The sequence below is a fragment of the Schistocerca cancellata genome, chromosome 2, assembly GCF_023864275.1.
Source record: "Schistocerca cancellata isolate TAMUIC-IGC-003103 chromosome 2, iqSchCanc2.1, whole genome shotgun sequence".
Classification (NCBI taxonomy): Eukaryota; Metazoa; Arthropoda; class Insecta; order Orthoptera; family Acrididae; genus Schistocerca; species Schistocerca cancellata.
Window position 1 is genome coordinate 308,536,324 of NC_064627.1, and position 17,270 is coordinate 308,553,593.

The window sequence follows — 17,270 nt, forward strand, 5'->3', positions numbered from 1 at the left end:
GCCGGTCGCCGGATTAAGGAAGCGGTCGGTCTCTTCCGCTTCCTCCAGGGCCGTGACTCGGACCGTGGACCGCCCCGTTCAGCCCTCTCTGTTGGCCCCGAACACGACGAGAGAACAAGTGACCCAACGGCCGGGTCTCGTCAGTGCTCATCTGACGTGTAAACTGCACAGTAAATTAATGGACGAAATGAATTAAAAACAAGGAGCTACTCATCATTTACGAACTTTATGATAACACTGTCTAAATATGTACACGATTGGATTGAGGATTCCTTGGAGGATTGGACGTAGCAAGTTATCTTGGAAGTAGAATCGTTGGCAGATGTAGAAGCAGAGTAAGGCAAGCCCCAGGGAAGTGTGTTGGGACCCTTGCTCTTCATGTTGTACGAGGGGGCTTTTGTTTCTGAAAGCAGGTTGATCTTATTTAGGATTCCAATACACCGTAGTATTCCACACTGTTTTCGCTAGGAAACCCTATTTTTGAACAAAAAAATGTTCAAATGTGTGTGAAATCTTATGGGACTTAACTGCTAAGGTCATCAGTCCCTAAGCTTACACACTACTTAACCTAAATTATCCTAAGGACAAACAAACACATCCATGCCCGAGGAAGGACTCGAACCTCCGCCGGGACCAGCCGCACAGTCCACGACTGCAGCGACTATTTTTGAACATAATAAACATTCAATGCTTACTGGGAGGGCCCACACTCCCGCATGATACCACTCTACTGGTCGACGTCAGAACCTGTGACGATTTTCGTTAAAAAATTATTACGATCAGCCACCTAACCCGGAAGCTATTACGCACAGATGGCTTTCGTTGCTCCTTCTGGTCTTCTGCTAGGCGGTGAGGAACCCAATGGGTCGCACCTTTGAGTTAAAAAAAAATGGTTCAAATGGCTCTGAGCACTATGGGACTTAACTGCTGAGGTCATCAGTCCCCTAGAACTTAGAACTACTTAAACCTAACTAACCTAAGGACATCACACACATCCATGGCCGAGGCAGGATTCGAACCTGCGACCGTAGCGGTCGCGCAGTTGCAGACTGAAGCGCCTAGAACCGCTCGGCCACTCCGGCCGGCCGCACCTTTGAGTACCGACAAAATGTTCAAATGTGTGTGAAATCTTATGGGACTTAACTGCTAAGGTCATCAGTCCCTAAGCTTACACACTACTTAACCTAAATTATCCTAAAGACAAACACTCACACCCATGCCCGAGGGAGGACTCGAACCTCCGCCGGCACCAGCCGCACAATCCATGACTGCAGCGCCTAAGACCGCTCGGCTAATCCCGTGCGGCTTTGAGTACCCCAACTGGTGGACGATGTGTTAGCACTATCAACAGAGACGTCCAATTGAGCAGGAAGGTGTTTGATTGTGACCTATCCATCACCTCGGATGAACCGTCCGGAAGTTCCAGCATTGCAGGAGTCACAGCTATGTGCGGCCGGTCGGCACGCGGGAAGTAGGACAGTTTGCGCGACCTTGTTGCACTGATGATAGACTCTTCCGCGTAACGACTCACCGTGCCTTTGTTCTATGTCAGGTCTCCGTAGACATTCTACAAGTGTCTATGAATATTTGCGATGCTCTGGTTTCCCGCCAAATGAATCTATGTCAACTCTGCTTGGAACGCCCTCTGTTACAGACGCCATTTTGGAAGACACGTGTAGCGTCACCACCTATCGGAATTTAATGAAACTATAGGGGCTGTACCTGGAATATTCCACGATGTCCCGCAACAAATTAAACATTTTTTGAACCGGTATTGGCCGAGAAAGAAAGTGTTACGTTACTTACTGAATGCTCCTTGTACTGTATATTAATGATCTAGCGATCAAAAAGTTTCCATTCGACCGCTGTACAGTCCAGAATCGGTGTGCCAATCAGGCAAAATCGTCATGAGCGCTGAGGCAATCATCCCACCCACGCACAAGTTGAAGATACCCCTTTGGTAAAACACCCTGTCCCGCTGCGTGAAAATGTCCATAAACGCCTGCTGCTCATCCTCGTTCGCCGGGAATTATCGACCCTACAAGACCTTTTTTAAGGGATGAAGGGCGTGATAATCGCATGGGAAGAGATCAGGACTACAGGGGCGGGTGTTCGAGTGTCTCCCCCTCGACTTGGCGTAACTTCTGCGTTACGGTGTTTGCGACATGGGGACGCGCGTATCGTGAACATAATAATAAATAAAACAAACAGGTTTGACATACACTGAATAACAGTGTGGCTTGAGATAATGGTGCCTGCACATGTAACGACTGTTTTTGTTGACCATTTTATGGCACTGTTGCCGGCCTCTGTGGCCGAGCGCTTCTAGGAGCTTCGGTCCGGAATCGCGATGCTGCTATGGTCGTAGGTTCGGATCCTGCTTCGGGCATGGATGTGTGTGGTGTCCTTAGGTTAGTTGGGGTTAAGCAGTACTAAGTCTAGGGGACTGACGACCTCAGATATTAAGTCCCTTACTGCTTAGAGCCATTTGAACCATTTTTTATGGCACTGTTATTCGGCGTATTTCACACATGTTTGTTTTACTTCTGCCCCATACTTTGTAAATATGTTCTCGTTTTTATGCTCTGACATCTGCGTCATACAACCAAGTGAATGTATTTCGTCGATGACTTCGTTTATAGAAGTTTGATTGTGCCCGACATTGTTGTACTTGAAAATGGCCGAAGACCGAAATCATGATCGTACAGTAGAATAGACGAGCTGTATTGTCAAATGGTGGAACTTTCATTTAAGATAGCCACAGGTTTGTTTGACCGATGGGAAGCGTCACGGAATTGCCGAAAACCGTGGAGTGACAGACGCTTGAACATAGTCGCTAACTATCCTTCTAAGGTCTAGTTACAGATTTTCAAGAACCATATTGAGTGAGAAGTCTAGAAATGCACTACAACACTCTACATATTGCTCCTTTACGTACCACGAAAGCAAGACTGATTACAGTGTCCATAGGGTCATTTAAGCAATCATTCTTCCTGCGCTCTCCATACCCTAACGTAACTGAAAGAACCCTTAATAGCCGTACAATGTGAAGTACCCTCTGCCATGCACTTCATGGTGGTTTTCTGAGTATTCATGTACATATAGATGGTCATCATCCCTCATTAAGTGATGTCAGTTTATTTTAATGTGGCAAGGGCCTTATCGGTCATATTCCTGACTCTACGAGCCTATCCATTTCTTTCTGTCGAGTGGACTGTTTGTTCTTTTGGCGTTGATATTAATGTTTGATGTTATCTCGCCACCTAATTCTGGGTCTTCCTCTTCCTCCCGCTCCAACGACTGTTCTGAAGAATGCTATTCTAGGTATTATATTCTCCATAATTCTTGCTGTATTGTCTGTCCAGTTCAACCTGCCATTCTTTCACACTTTGACAATGTTACAGTGTTTGTACAGCTTTTTTTAATTCCTCACTATTTCTTAACCTTCAATCAATGTTATTTTCATCATACACCACTCTAAAGATTTTTCTTAGTATTTTTTTCAAATGTTAAGAGTTCTTCTTCATATTTCTTTCTAAGTATTAATGATCTACTTATGTATAATGTTACTGCTATTATAGTCGATTAATACAAGCGAATTTTGAAGTTCGTATTAAGCGATTTGTTCCTTAACAGATTGATAAAACTCACTTGAAGTTGTCACTCTACTTGAAAGTGAACACATCTACAGCCAAAGGCTTTCTAATTTATGACTAGATGTTCTGTCTTGTCTTCATTAAGATGAAATCTTGTCTTCTCAGTGGCTTTGTGATAATTTTGCATCATTCTGATTACTTGTGTTCTGGGACTACTTATTAATGCTACACCAGCTCCTGCATTTGGATCCCTTTTCGATTAGTTTCGCTAAATTCTCTTTAGATTTTCTGTAAGACGAGGTTAAATGAAACAGATGAAATGGCGTCCCCTTGTCTCAGCCCAGTGTACATCCTAAAACATTCAGTTTCTACTACAGGCGTCTTTATACGACGTTAAGTGATCTAGGCGGCACTATCCTAAACCTATCCAACAAGCTCCCTCGTACGAAAATTTCTGTGCTTACGATGCATCGAAACAGTTAACTGAGTGTAAACTTCTCATACCTCATACCTCAATAGGAACCGATAAGCTGCAAACTTCTTTTTGTTTTAACGGATTGAAGTACTGTATTAACTTTACCCGGCAGCTCTTGAAAGGATGGATGCAATGATTTAATACGAGGTAATGTTTACTACAAAAATTCTCAAAATTATTTATGAATGGCGTAAATGTGAGCCCCTTGTCATCGTTCGAAGAACTTTCCCGCGATGTTTACATGGAAATGTCAGTGAAAGTACGCTACGCCGCTAACCTTCACCACCACCACCATCATCGTCATCCATCATTTTACAGTCGTTTCAGGATAAGGGACACGTTTAGAATTTTTTGTATATTACTTTTCTGAGTTATACGCAATCATGTTGCTTCTTCAAGTTCCCAATGTTATCTTAGCCCCTCGGGCATGGATGTGTGTGCTGTTCTTAGGTTAGTTAGGTTTCAGTAGTTCTAAGTTCTAGGGGACTGATGACCTCAGACGTTAAGTCCCATAGTGTTCAGAGCCATTTGAACCATTTATCTTAGCCACCACCCATTACGGCACCTTCGCTGTCTACGGAGTCTGTCGGTATCCAGTAACGAATGATGCGTGTACTATCCATTTACGTGGCTACCTGTTTGGCTTCTTGTGTTAAACTGTTACTATATAATTAATTACGTTCTTCATTCCGATCTATAAGATACATTAAAAAAGAAACGCGCCGGACACTGTAAAATGAAAACCGTTGAAAGGATAGTCATTGCCTACGGAAGAAGGACCAAAGAGAGCTCAGGTCCCACACTGGCCGCTAGAGGGACACGGGCGCACACCTACGTGACGACATAGCGAGCACGCCGCAGCCCACGAGAAAGACAGGCCGCTGCGCGTACGTCACGAAGGTAGGCCTGAACTCGCTCACTCGCTCAGCTCAGCAGACAAAATGCGTTTCTAAACCTGTTAACTCGCACCTGAGTGCGTACGTACTAACGAGAATTGCCTCTTCTACTGGAAGCTGCTATTACGAAGTCTTACAGATTAATACACTACTGGCCATTAAAATTGCTACACCAAGAAGAAATGCAGATGTAAAACGGGTATTCATTGGACAAATATATTATACTAGAACTGACATGTGATTACATTTTCACGCAATTTGGGTGCATAGATCCTGAGAAATCAGTACCCAGAACAATCGCCTCTGGCCGTAATAATGGCCTTGATATGCCTGGGCATTGAGTCAAACAGAGCTTGGATGGCGTGTACAGGTACAGCTGCCCATGCAGCTTCAACACGATACCACAGTTCATCAAGAGTAGTGACTGCCGTATTGTGACGAGCCAGTTGCTCGGCCACCATTGACCAGACATTTTCAATTGGTGAGAGATCTGAAGAATGTGCTAGCCAGGGCAGCAGTCGAACATTTTATGTATCCAGAAAGGCCCGTACAGGACCTGCAACATGCGGCCCTGCATTATCCTGCTGAAATGTAGGGTTTCGCTGGGATCGAATGAAGGATAGAGCCACGGTTCGTAACACATCTGAAATGTAACGTCCACTGTTCAAAGTGCCGGCAATGCGAACAAGAGGTGACCGAGACGTATAACCAATGGCACCCCATACCATTACGCCGAGTGATACGCCAGTTTGGCGATAACGAATACACGCTTCCAATATGCGTTCACCACGATGTCGCCAAACACGGATGCGACCACCATGGTGCTGTAAACAAAACCTGGATTCATCCGAAAAAATGACGTTTTGCCATTCGTGCGCCCAGGTTCGTCGTTGAGTACACCATCGCAGGCGCTCCTGTCTGTGATGCAGTGTCAAGGGTAACCGTAGCCGTGGTCTCCGCGCTGATAGTCCATGCTGCTGCAAACGTCGTCGAAATGTTCGTGCAGATGGTTGTTGTCTTGCAAAACGTCCCTATCTGTTGACTCAGGGATCGAGACGTGGCTGCACGATCCGTTACAGCCATACGGATAAGATGCCTGTCATCTCGACTGGTAGTGATACGAGGCCGTTGGGATCCAGCACGGCGTTCCGTATTACCCTCCTGAACCCACCGATTCCATATTCTGCTAACAGTCATTGGCTCTCGACCAACGCGAGCAGCAATGACGCGATACGATAAACTGCAATGGCGATAGTCTACAATCCGACTTTTATCAAAGTCGGAAACGTGATGGTACGCTTATCTCCTTCTTACACGAGGCATCACAACAACATTTCACCAGGCAACGCCGGTCAACTACTGTTTGTGTATGATAAATCGGTTGGAAACTTTCTTCATGTGAGCACGTTGTAGGTGTCGCCACCGGCGCCAACCTTGTGTGAATGCTCTGAAAAGCTAATCATTTGCATATCACAGTATCTTCTTCCTGTCGGTTAAATTTCGTGTCTGTAGCACGTCATGTTCGTGGTGTAGCAATTTTAATGGCAAGTAGTGTATATATACGTCTATACTCCGCACACCACCTTACAGTTTGTGGCGGAAGGTACTTCGCGTACCAGTGTTACTTCTCTCTTTTTTTTCTGTTCCAATTTCGTATTGTTCGCGGGCAAAACGATTGCTCTTTTCGTTAACTCTGCATAGGAGGAAGCAATATATTGCTTGACTTTTCCAGGAACCTGCAGTACGCTCTGAGAAACTTAACAGTAGACCACACTATGACGCAGAACTTCTCTCTTGCAGTGTCGGCCACTGGAGTTGCCTGAGCATCTCCGTGACGCTTAAGCGCTTATTTAACGTACCTGTAACGAAACGTGCTGCTCTTCTTTGGATCTTTTCTATTTCCTGCATCACCCCTATCTCGTACACGTCCCATACTGACGAGCAATGTGAAAGTATTGGTCGGACGAATGTTTTGTAAGCTACTTCCATTGTTGATGGACTACGTTTCTTGATATTTTACAGTGAATATAAGTCTGAAATCTGCCTTACCGGCAATAGCATTATGTGGTCATTCTACTTTACATCGCTCCATACGCACACTCCTAGATATATTATCTAAGTAACTGCAAGCAGTGACTGTTCTGCAATTGTGTAATTGTGTAATCATATAGTAAAGGATCTTCCATCTATGTGTTACATTTATTTATGTTGAGGATCAATTGCTGCTCTCAGCACCAAGCTTCGGTCCTCTGCACCCTTCCTGCAGTTTTCTAGCGTCGGGAGTTCTCTGTATATTGCAGCATCATCCAAGAGAAGCCTCACGGATCTATCTAGTACTTCACTTATGTATGAGGATATTGTGAAAAGTAATTGTCCTATAAAAAACTCTTCTGGGACACATCCAAAATTGTTTTTCTTCATATGTCTGAAGTATTCTCTCTCTGCTGTCTCCTGTTTGCTAGAAACCCTTAAGTCAGTGACTAAGTAGGTGTGATATTCCATATGCTCGTATTTGGTTCATTAGGCGGCAGTGCAAAACTGTATTGAATGCTGTCCATAAGGTTGTATCTACTGTTTCCCGAGCTTGGTTTCACAGTATCGTTGTTTTCAGAACCCATGTTGATTCATACAGAAGAGATCTGTGTTCACTCCCAATTACTCCATTATGCTGTACTGGTCGAGACACTCCATAGAGGAATGTAACTATCAGAAAGTGAGAGCTACCAAGTGTCTTCCATACATTGATCAAGATGATGTGTAGGCTGTCTGGCACAACAGATGTGTTATGTGCGAGTAGTGTCAGCACGCCCTATAGACTTGCTTTGCGGGTCAACCTACACACCAGGGGAAAGAACAGCTTTTTTTTTTCAGCCCCTGATGTGTAGGCTGACTGACACAACAGACTTCTTGTGTGCGAGTAGTATCAGCATGCCATATAGACTTGCTTTGCAGGATAGCCTATGGTTCAGAGACAAGAACAGTTTTCCAGCCCCCAATGTGTAGCCTGCCCTGCACGACAGTTGTTTTGTGTTGGAATACTATCGGATTGCTTCATCGAATCGGTGTTAGCCTGCCACTCCAACATACACAGCAGCTTGGCATACGGAGGTGGACGTTACGAAGGTAGTGAGGAGAATATGAAGTGTCACTCACCAGTATCGGGGAAGATCTCGGAGAAGTGCATGTGGATGTCGAGGTCGTCCGACGAGGAGGAGGAGGAAGAGGGGGAGGCGCGCGTGGCGGTGGCGGCGGCGGCGGCGGCCAGCCGGGCGGCGGAGCTCTTGTGCTGCTGCTGGCTCTGCTGGTGGTGGTGGCCGTGGTCAGCGAAGGCGGCGCGCTCCCAGCGGAACGCCTCCTTCACCTTGGTCCACTTGGAGACCTTGGCCTTGCTCTTCTGCGGAGACTGCCGTTGCTGCTGCGGCGGCTGCGGAATGTGTACTCCCACGGAGCGCGAGCGGCCGCGAGCCGTGGGGTCCGCCGCCCCCGCAGACGACGCTCCTCCCCCACCTGCTGCCGCCCTCGCAGACGCCTGGCCGTGGCCGGCGTCAGCCTCTTCGCCGCGCAGCTGTTTGTGCATCACCTGCAGCCGCTTCAGGTCTTCCAGGTACTGCACACGTCGCTGCAGCTTCGTATTCTGCTCCTGCGAAGAAGAAGAAGGTAAGAAACTTGGCAGTCAAGAGTGGTAACTTTCTCTCATTTATGCTTCTGCATTATACAGGGTGTTCAAAAAATTCAGAGGCCAAGGATGATACAGGAGAAAAAAACAAATACAGATTTAACATTAATAAAATTGACAAACTGCAGGGACTGATTCCACGGGAAATGGAGGAGAAAAGTCGAGAAATGCATGCCACGATAGAACTCATTGACGAGTGAAGGTTCGTGTGTTGCAGACTGTGCGATTAACGCAGCGTACTGTAAGTAGCAGAATTGTTCTATATTCATGTCGGGAACAATCCGATATGGTGTCTGTGTACGCCTAAGCAGATGGATGCGGTCGAGAGGCAGCATGTCTTGTAGAAACCGGTCCTCCAAATCTGATGTACACACAGTCCACCACTTCTGTGCACGTTCGCCTGTCTGAAAGGACCCATAATCACCCAGAAAGGGTTTGAAATGTTGTCTGATGTGGTAGGTGTTTGTGAGGGTACTTGTTTTGGTATAGCCATGCTGCCTCTCGGCCGTTTTCATCGGCTTGGGAGTACACCATCTCGACTTGTTCCCGACATGAATAAAGGATCATTCATCTGCTTAAATACGCTGCGGCAATTAGACAGCCTGCAATAAACAAGGAACACACAGCAAGTTGTCAAAGGAACTTTCATTCGTCAGCGCCACCTACTTGGCAACGATGCATTTCTGGACACGTGTTTATAGGACATTTTTCCTCCATTCCAACCGTCCCTGCATTTTGTCGATTTTATTAGTGTTCACCATACATATTTCGTAAAGCAATCATGTGCTCGAAACCCACACTGCGTGAGCACTGAGCATGCGTAAGTAATACGGGAGTGGAGCAGATATAAGTCGTCGTGTCTAACGTTGTTTTATTAGTTTGAGATACGTTGTATTTGGTGATGTCATGCTCTTCGATATTGAGTCAATAAACGGCGGTAGCACTAGTGCTTGGAGGACTGTTGGTGCTACATGTAAGGAGAACTGCGAGACATGCATTTTGCTTCCAGTGCGGCTGAAGGCGATAGTAGAACAACCCAGTGAATGCGCCTCGAATGTTTTCCTGCAAGCAATTGTCCACATTATCGCACAGTTACTGAAATCCATGGGAAACACCGGCATATTGATTGTAACCAGGGATAATACGCAGACCACAGAAGGTGTCTAGGATGTCGTTGAGGAAGAAGTGTTGTTACGCTTTGAGAATAATCAAGGGACAAGCACACGAGCAATTTGTGTGTACTCATTAACTGTACTTTAGTGTGGGATGTGATGCCTGAGCAGCTGCTTCATCCTTATCGTTCTATGAGAGTACAAGCCATGTGACCAGATGACTATCTACCTCGTCTTGAGTTTGTACGCTGGTTACTGCAACAGGTTAATGAACACACTCGTTTTCCTGAAGCTGTCATATTTACAGATGAGGCTCCATTTACTCGGGAAGGAATTTTCAATAGTCACAGCTTGCTTGTATGGTCGGATAAAAACTCAAGTATCACAGCTGTGCGAGATTATCGAGACGTTATGCAGTAAACGTGTGAGCCGGTATCGTGGGCGACTCCTTACTTGGGCCTTACAAGTTGCCTGCTCCACTCAGGTGGCCAATGTACTGAATGTTCTTGGAAGTTCTCCTGCCGGTGTTATTTGATGAGGTACCCATAGATATCAGAAGATGGGGGGGGGGGGGGGGTTCAGGATGGGGACCCAGCGCACCTTGCAGATGCAATGCGAGCAGTAATAATCACTGCTTTCCCGCAATAGGTGGATCGGTCAGTGAGGACTTGTACATTGGCCTGCAAGATCGCCGGATCTCACCCCGTTACACTTCTTTCTATGTGGTTACATGAAAGCCGAGGTATATTGTACCTCTGTTGAATCGGAGACTGAATAGCTTACAAGAATTCGTGCAGTAGCCACACAAGTACAGAACACACCACACATTTTCCAGTTAACACGAGACTCCCTGCTATGCTCATTTTCCACATTTACTGTAAAGTAATTGTGACCAGAACAATAAAGCAATGATAAACAATTAACACCGTTTTATTCTAGGTTACTCATAATAAACGTCTGCATGCACAGTGTTCCAACAATATACGTTTCCGACACATGTTTATTTTACGAAGTATAATTCTTTTTATCTGCGTTACCATCCCTTTTAGTTCGGGCGCTGAGTTTCGAACATCCGGTATATACGAGGGCGGTTTTGAAAGACTGGTAAATTTCAACGAAATAGCTGAGAAGCTCGTTAAACCACATGACTGTTGGTAACCGTGATTAATGAAACAGTCCTGCTCGAACTAGCAGCTGTCAACATTTGAGACCAAAGAAAATGTCCTCTCTTCGGCAAAATCCACCTATTCGCAACCTGTAGATTTGATAACAAATGTGACAAATTTGAAATAACTACTCCACGGCTTTGCTCCCTATCAGTTTGTTTGTTTTTTACGCTCAAAAATGGGTTGCAGTTAAGGAATCTGTGCTGAAGGAATAAGAAAAACTGCCCTGTTCCTCTCGTTACATTGATCGCATTGGAGATTATACCGCGATTACTTATTCAGTGTTGGTAATAAATGTTATATCATAGGTTTCTCAGTAAACGTATCATTCTATATTCACACGCAATATCCGATCAAAAGTATCCGGACAGCCATATGTAACAAAGAAGACAGTGGATGTCACGAGAGAGGGACCCGCCAGCGTAAAACGAAGTGCGGGGAATTGTGTTGTCAGTAAAGATGCAGTAACAGCAGAATCAGTCGATCATGAGAGCTTAGAGACTGTGAACGAGGACTAGCCATTGGATGTGACCTGCACGTCCATCAGGAACATTTCAACCCTTCCAATGCTGACCATGTCGACTGGTGGTAACGTGAATCTGAAGTGAGGACGTGAAGGAGCAACCATACCTAATCCAAGACGAGGCAGATCTCGTGTGCTATCGGACGGAGACTGTCGAACATTGAGGAGAGTGGTTGTAAAAACTCTCATGAAATCAACGGAAGATTAATTATGCAAAGCAAGTTTTCACGGCTGGTACTGACATCACGTCAATCTTCCGGGCTAATAATCCGTTGTCGATATATAAAACTTTCTCTTAATGTTTCCTTTCCGACTGTGGGAGACATCTTCAGAGGTAAAGTGGCGAACTGCAATGAGAACTCAAGGGAGCGCAGAATATACAGGCAGTTTAAAGAGCACCACAGTTCTGCAAGTGACGTCAGCTACGAGATTATCTCTGGTACTGGCAACATTCTCGATTGAAAGTAATCGGTCGGCATTCTTACGCTGCGATATTGACATCAAAATTTTATATCATTTAACACCTTCCTCTTTCCTGTTAAAATTATTACGGTGCTCATACATACGGGCATGATAATGCGATGTTTTCGATATGACACTCGTCTCAGTGAATTTTATTTCGTGATCATCCTCTTGGTAAAGATGTTCCGCTACGGCCAATTTATTTGTATGTCCCACGCAGCAATTCCTGTTGTGTTCAACCAGACGGGCGTTAACACTTCTTTTGTGGTACCTATATAAACCAGTCCACAACTGCAAGGAATTTTATATACACCCGGTGTAGGCAAAGGATGTCGTGTATCTTTTGCCGATCTTAAACATTATTTTATCTTCCTGGAGGGTCTGAAGGTAGCGTCCACACAATAATTGCTCAACACTTTCCCAATGCAATAGTACTGATGAACGGAACGAATCACCTGTGAGATTCAAAGTGATACCGGCTCAACAAGTAGCTCATTAGCCCGAATCAAATTTTCGCTCTGCAGCGGAGTGTGCACTGATGTGAAACTTCCTGACAGATTAAGCACGGCTAGGCTGTGGCTAAGCCATATCTCCACAATATCCTTTCTTCCAGGAGTGCTAGTTCTGCAAGGGAAGCAGGACAGCTTCTGTGAAGTTCGGAAGGTGGGAGACGAGGTACTGACGGAATTAAAGCTGTGAGGACGGGTCATGAGTCGCGCTTGAAAGGCAAAGGCCCCGATTTCCAGTCTCGGTCCGCCATACAGTTTTAATTCGTCAGAAAGTTTCAAGTAGCTCATTGACTTTCGCATGGAGTTCAAAAGAATTGGGTACAATGGTCGAGCAGCTGCTCATAAGCCACACATTTCTGTAGGCAATGCTAAGCGACATATGAGGTGGGGTAAAGGACGATGCCGCTGGTCAGTGAATATCTGGAAACGAGAGATGTGGTCTGATGAATCACGCTATATCCTGCGGCATTCCTATGTAAGGGCATGGGTCTGACGATGGTTGGAAAACGTTATCTGCCATCATCTGTAGTACGACTAGTGAAGTACGGAGGAGGTGGCGTTAGGATATAAGAGCGTTTTTCGTAGTTAGTGAGTGTTACCCTTATTGCGCTTAAGAAAACAATAAATGCGAAAGGATATGAACACATTTTACAGCGTTGTGTTCTGCGCGCAGTAGAGGAGCACTTCGAAGACGATGATAGTTTGTTTCAGGATGGCAGTGCATCCCTGTCATAAAGAAGGATCTGAGAGGCAATGGTTTGTGGGCAATAAACTTTTTTAATTGACCGAGCTGCTTGGAGGTCCGACCTGAAACCGATGGAACAGCTTTGCTATGAGGTAGAACGTCAAATTCGCTCCAGACCCCAGTGCCCAGCATCACTGCCTTCAGTGGTTTTGCCTCTTGAGAGAGAATGGGCTGCGATTACAGCACAGACATCCAGACGCCTCTTTGAGTATGTACCCATAAGAGATCAAGCCGTCATAAAGGCGAAGATTGGGCACACGCTATATTAATGTCCGGTAATAAGCTTTTGGAAAACTGGCATCTTACCTGTTGGAAGTATGTACCTTTGCAATTCTTTATGCACAGAAGCGCCAAAGATACTGGTATAGGGATTCACATTCAAATAAAGAAATATATAAACAGACAGAATACAGCGCTGCGGTCGCCGACGCCTATATAAGACAACAAGTGTCCGGCGCAGTTGTTAGATCGTTTACTGTTGCCCGCCAATGGCAGGTTATCAAGATTTAACTGAGTTTGAACGTGGTGTTATAGTCGGCACACACAACATCTCCGAGGTAGCGATGAAGTGGGGATTTTCCCGTCCGACCATTTCAAGAGTGTACCTTGAATATCAGGAATCCGGTAAAACACCAAATCTTCGACATCGCTGCGGACGGGAAAAGATCCTGCGAGAACGGGACCAACGACGACTGAAGAGAGTCGTTCAACGTAACAGAAGTGCAATCCTTCCACAAATTGCTGCAGATTTCAATTCTGAGCCATCAACAAGTGTCAATTTGCGAACCATCTAATGAAACTTTACCGACATGGGCTTTCGGCGCCGAAGGCCCACTCGTGTGCCCTTGATGACTGCACGACACAAAGCTTACGCCTGCCTGGGCCCGTCAACACCGACATTGGACTGTTAATGACTGGAAAAATGTTGCCTGGTCGGACGAGTCTCGTTTCAAATAGTATTGAGCGGATGGACGTGTACGGGTATGGTGACAACCTCACGAATCCATGGACTCTGCTTGACAGCAGGGGACTGTCCAAGCTGGTGGAGGCTCTGCAATGGTGTGGGGTGTATGCAGTTGGTGTGATATGGGACGTCTGTCTCTGATAGATGACACGTACATAAGAATCCTATCTGACCACCTACATCCATTCGTGTCCATCCGACGGACTTGCGCAATTCCGGCAGGACAATGCGATACCTCACATGTCCAGAATTGCTACAGAGTGGCTCCAGGAACACTCTTCTGAGTTTAAACACTTCCGCTTGCTACCAAATTCCCCAGACACGAACATTATTGAGCATATATGGAATGCCTTTATGTGAGATCTCTTCTATCCTCATACTCTTACGGATTTATGGACAGCCCTTCAGGATTCATGGTGTCATTTCCCTCCAGCACTATTTCAGGCATTAGTCGGGTCCATGTAACGTCATGTTGCGGCAATTCTGCGTGCTCGCGTGGACCCGACTAATGCCTGAAATAGTGCTGGAGGGAAATGACACCATGAATCCTGAAGGGCTGTCCATAAATCCGTAAGAGTATGAGGATAGAAGAGATGGACATGAATGGATGTAGGTGGTCAGATACGATTCTTATGTACTAGACAGGTGTACCAGTTTCTTTGGCTTCTAAGTGTAATGACCGTTTGGATACATAAAAAAATATTCACATCACAGGTTTCGACAAGAAGTCGCTATTTTCAGATCTGCTTAATCCACTAAACAACTTCGTACGGTCGTTTATCATTACAATGAACGTACACTATTTCATCGTATCATGATGTTAACATCAGAACTTCGATAACGGGAAAAAAGTAATCTGTTATAACTATCTTTTTGTGCGTCAGTTCATACAGTTTTTGAAGAGCTGGTGAGTGGAGTTACAGAAAATTGCTTTTACGTGTGTAGTTTGTCCGCAGTCACTACATACAGCTTTCTCCTAGATTTTAATTTTCCTTCTGTCTGGAGTGTTTCGTGTTCGTGTAGAAAAACTGGTTGCGGAGACATTAAAGAGGAACAATATCTGATCTTTGAAAATCTGTGTAATAACTTTCGAGTTCTGATTTTGATTCCCTATGTTGTATGTAAGTCCGCCTCCATTGCTGAGTGGCCAGCGTACATGGCTGCCATGCGGAGGACCTGGGTTCGGCTGCCGGTGCTCTCAAGGATTTTTCCGTGGTGGGAGGATTGGCACGGGGTACACACAGCCTCTTGAATCCAATTGAGGAGCTAACTGATCGAGTAGTAGTGGCTCCACGGTCTGGGAAGTCTGCAAAACGGCCACGAGATGGTTATGGTGACGACAAGCCCCTCCATACTGCCGAAAGGCAGAGGATGAGCACGGTGGCTGGTAGGTATCCCTTGGGCCTTCGCGGCCTTATCGAGGAGCTCGTTTTAAAGAGGTATGTAATCCTTATCTGGCGCTGAACATTCGCTGAATTCTATTGGTATAAAATAAAGAACGGCGAACTAAAGAGACGGCAATGACCTCTGTACGACACTTGCTTGAGGGGCCAGCTGTCTTGTTACCACTGTAGTGAGGTACCACGTAATGAATTGTTTTGTGTTCCTGATGCCTCGGAAATTTTTCAGATAGTTAAGATGACCTTCCGTCTTGTGAAACCCGCATCGTGTGCCAAGAGCGGGTGGCACGCTGTACCTACAGCTTAATGAACTACCAGGCGTGCCGTGACCTGTGTTGTTAGATTGCTTGGCAGCGTTTCGCGGCCCAAATAGCCAACTCACCGCTACTGACCTATTCCGGTGAGCTTAAAGCTCACTTCGCAGCTGGTAGCACCTACAAAACACTACAGTTCTGAAGCGTACGACTTGGTAGGGAAATGCACTTTAGTTAAACTTTTTCTTTACGTCTCATTATACGACATGGCCTTTTGTCCGGAAACTAAAATTGGCCGTTCAACTGATCATACATATAAAGGACCATCAAAAGGTTTTCATTCGAAGGTCATAAAGTCCAGAACCGCTATGCCAACCAGGCAAAATCGCCGTGAGCATTAAGGCAATCGTCCCATCGACGTACTAGGTTGAAGGTACTCCTTTAAATTTCTGTGTTTTATTGTAAAATTTTACAACGAAGCCCTTAGAGTATTAGGCTACCCACCTCCAATATTGCATAGAGTTGCAAAACTACTGTACACTACCGTAGATTGCCATAAATAAGCGTAGACATCCGTAGTTTTCCCCTTAGCCTTGGTCATTTAAGGTGGGAACCGTGTTACCTATACGTAAGGTGTGTTACTTTCGTGTCGGGCGTCACCTCATTTCAATCCCTTTCTTTGCGTATGCGGTCGGTCTTACACTAGAGTACACTAGAAAGCAGAAACGGTGAACCTTCTAGTATCTGAGCAAGGATATATAAACTGCAGCCGAACCTACGGAACGTTTTTGTTCTACATAATCCTCCTGTCTGTAATTTAAAAATAAACAGTACTTTTAGAAAAATTGAAATTGTCAATGTTTAATTCAGATTTCATTTGCAAATTGTTGATTTATGTCGTGAAACAAAGGGATGCTGCAGTAAAAATAAAATAAAAGAAAAACAGATTTAGCATATAGCTCTTGAAAACATAATTTCATCAGAAATACAGAAAATTAAGAAAAAAAGAATGAGAAACAAAAACGTGTCACAGATCACCTCAATGTTTCGTTGATATTGTATAAAACATATTTCCGATATTCATAAATAACTTCCGCACTTATCAGCACTAATAGGAAACTCTTGCATTTGATAATGATGAAGAACGTTTTGAGTACAAAAGAACTACACTCCTGGAAATTGAAATAAGAACACCATGAATTCATTGTCCCAGGAAGGGGAAACTTTATTGACACATTCCTGGGGTCAGATACATCACATGATCACACTGACAGAACCACAGACACATAGACACAGGCAACAGAGCATGCACAATGTCGGCACTAGTACAGTGTATATCCACCTTTCGCAGCAATGCAGGCTGCTATTCTCCCATGGAGACGATCGTAGAGATGCTGGATGTAGTCCTGTGGAACGGCTTGCCATGCCATTTCCACCTGGCGCCTCAGGTTGGACCAGCGTTCGTGCTGGACGTGCAGACCACGTGAGACGA

The 17,270-nt window shown here is 45.2% G+C and overlaps 1 protein-coding gene across 1 annotated transcript in view; it reads right to left on the reverse strand.

The window, feature by feature from the left end:
* The window catches only part of LOC126153633 (uncharacterized), a 558,426-nt gene that overhangs the window by 484,679 nt on the left and 56,477 nt on the right, over window positions 1–17,270 (reverse strand). Inside the window, exon 2 of the mRNA XM_049916084.1 lies at window positions 8,121–8,607. Within this exon, the coding sequence (XP_049772041.1) occupies window positions 8,121–8,607 (487 nt within the window). The remainder of the gene's footprint in view (window positions 1–8,120; window positions 8,608–17,270) is intronic.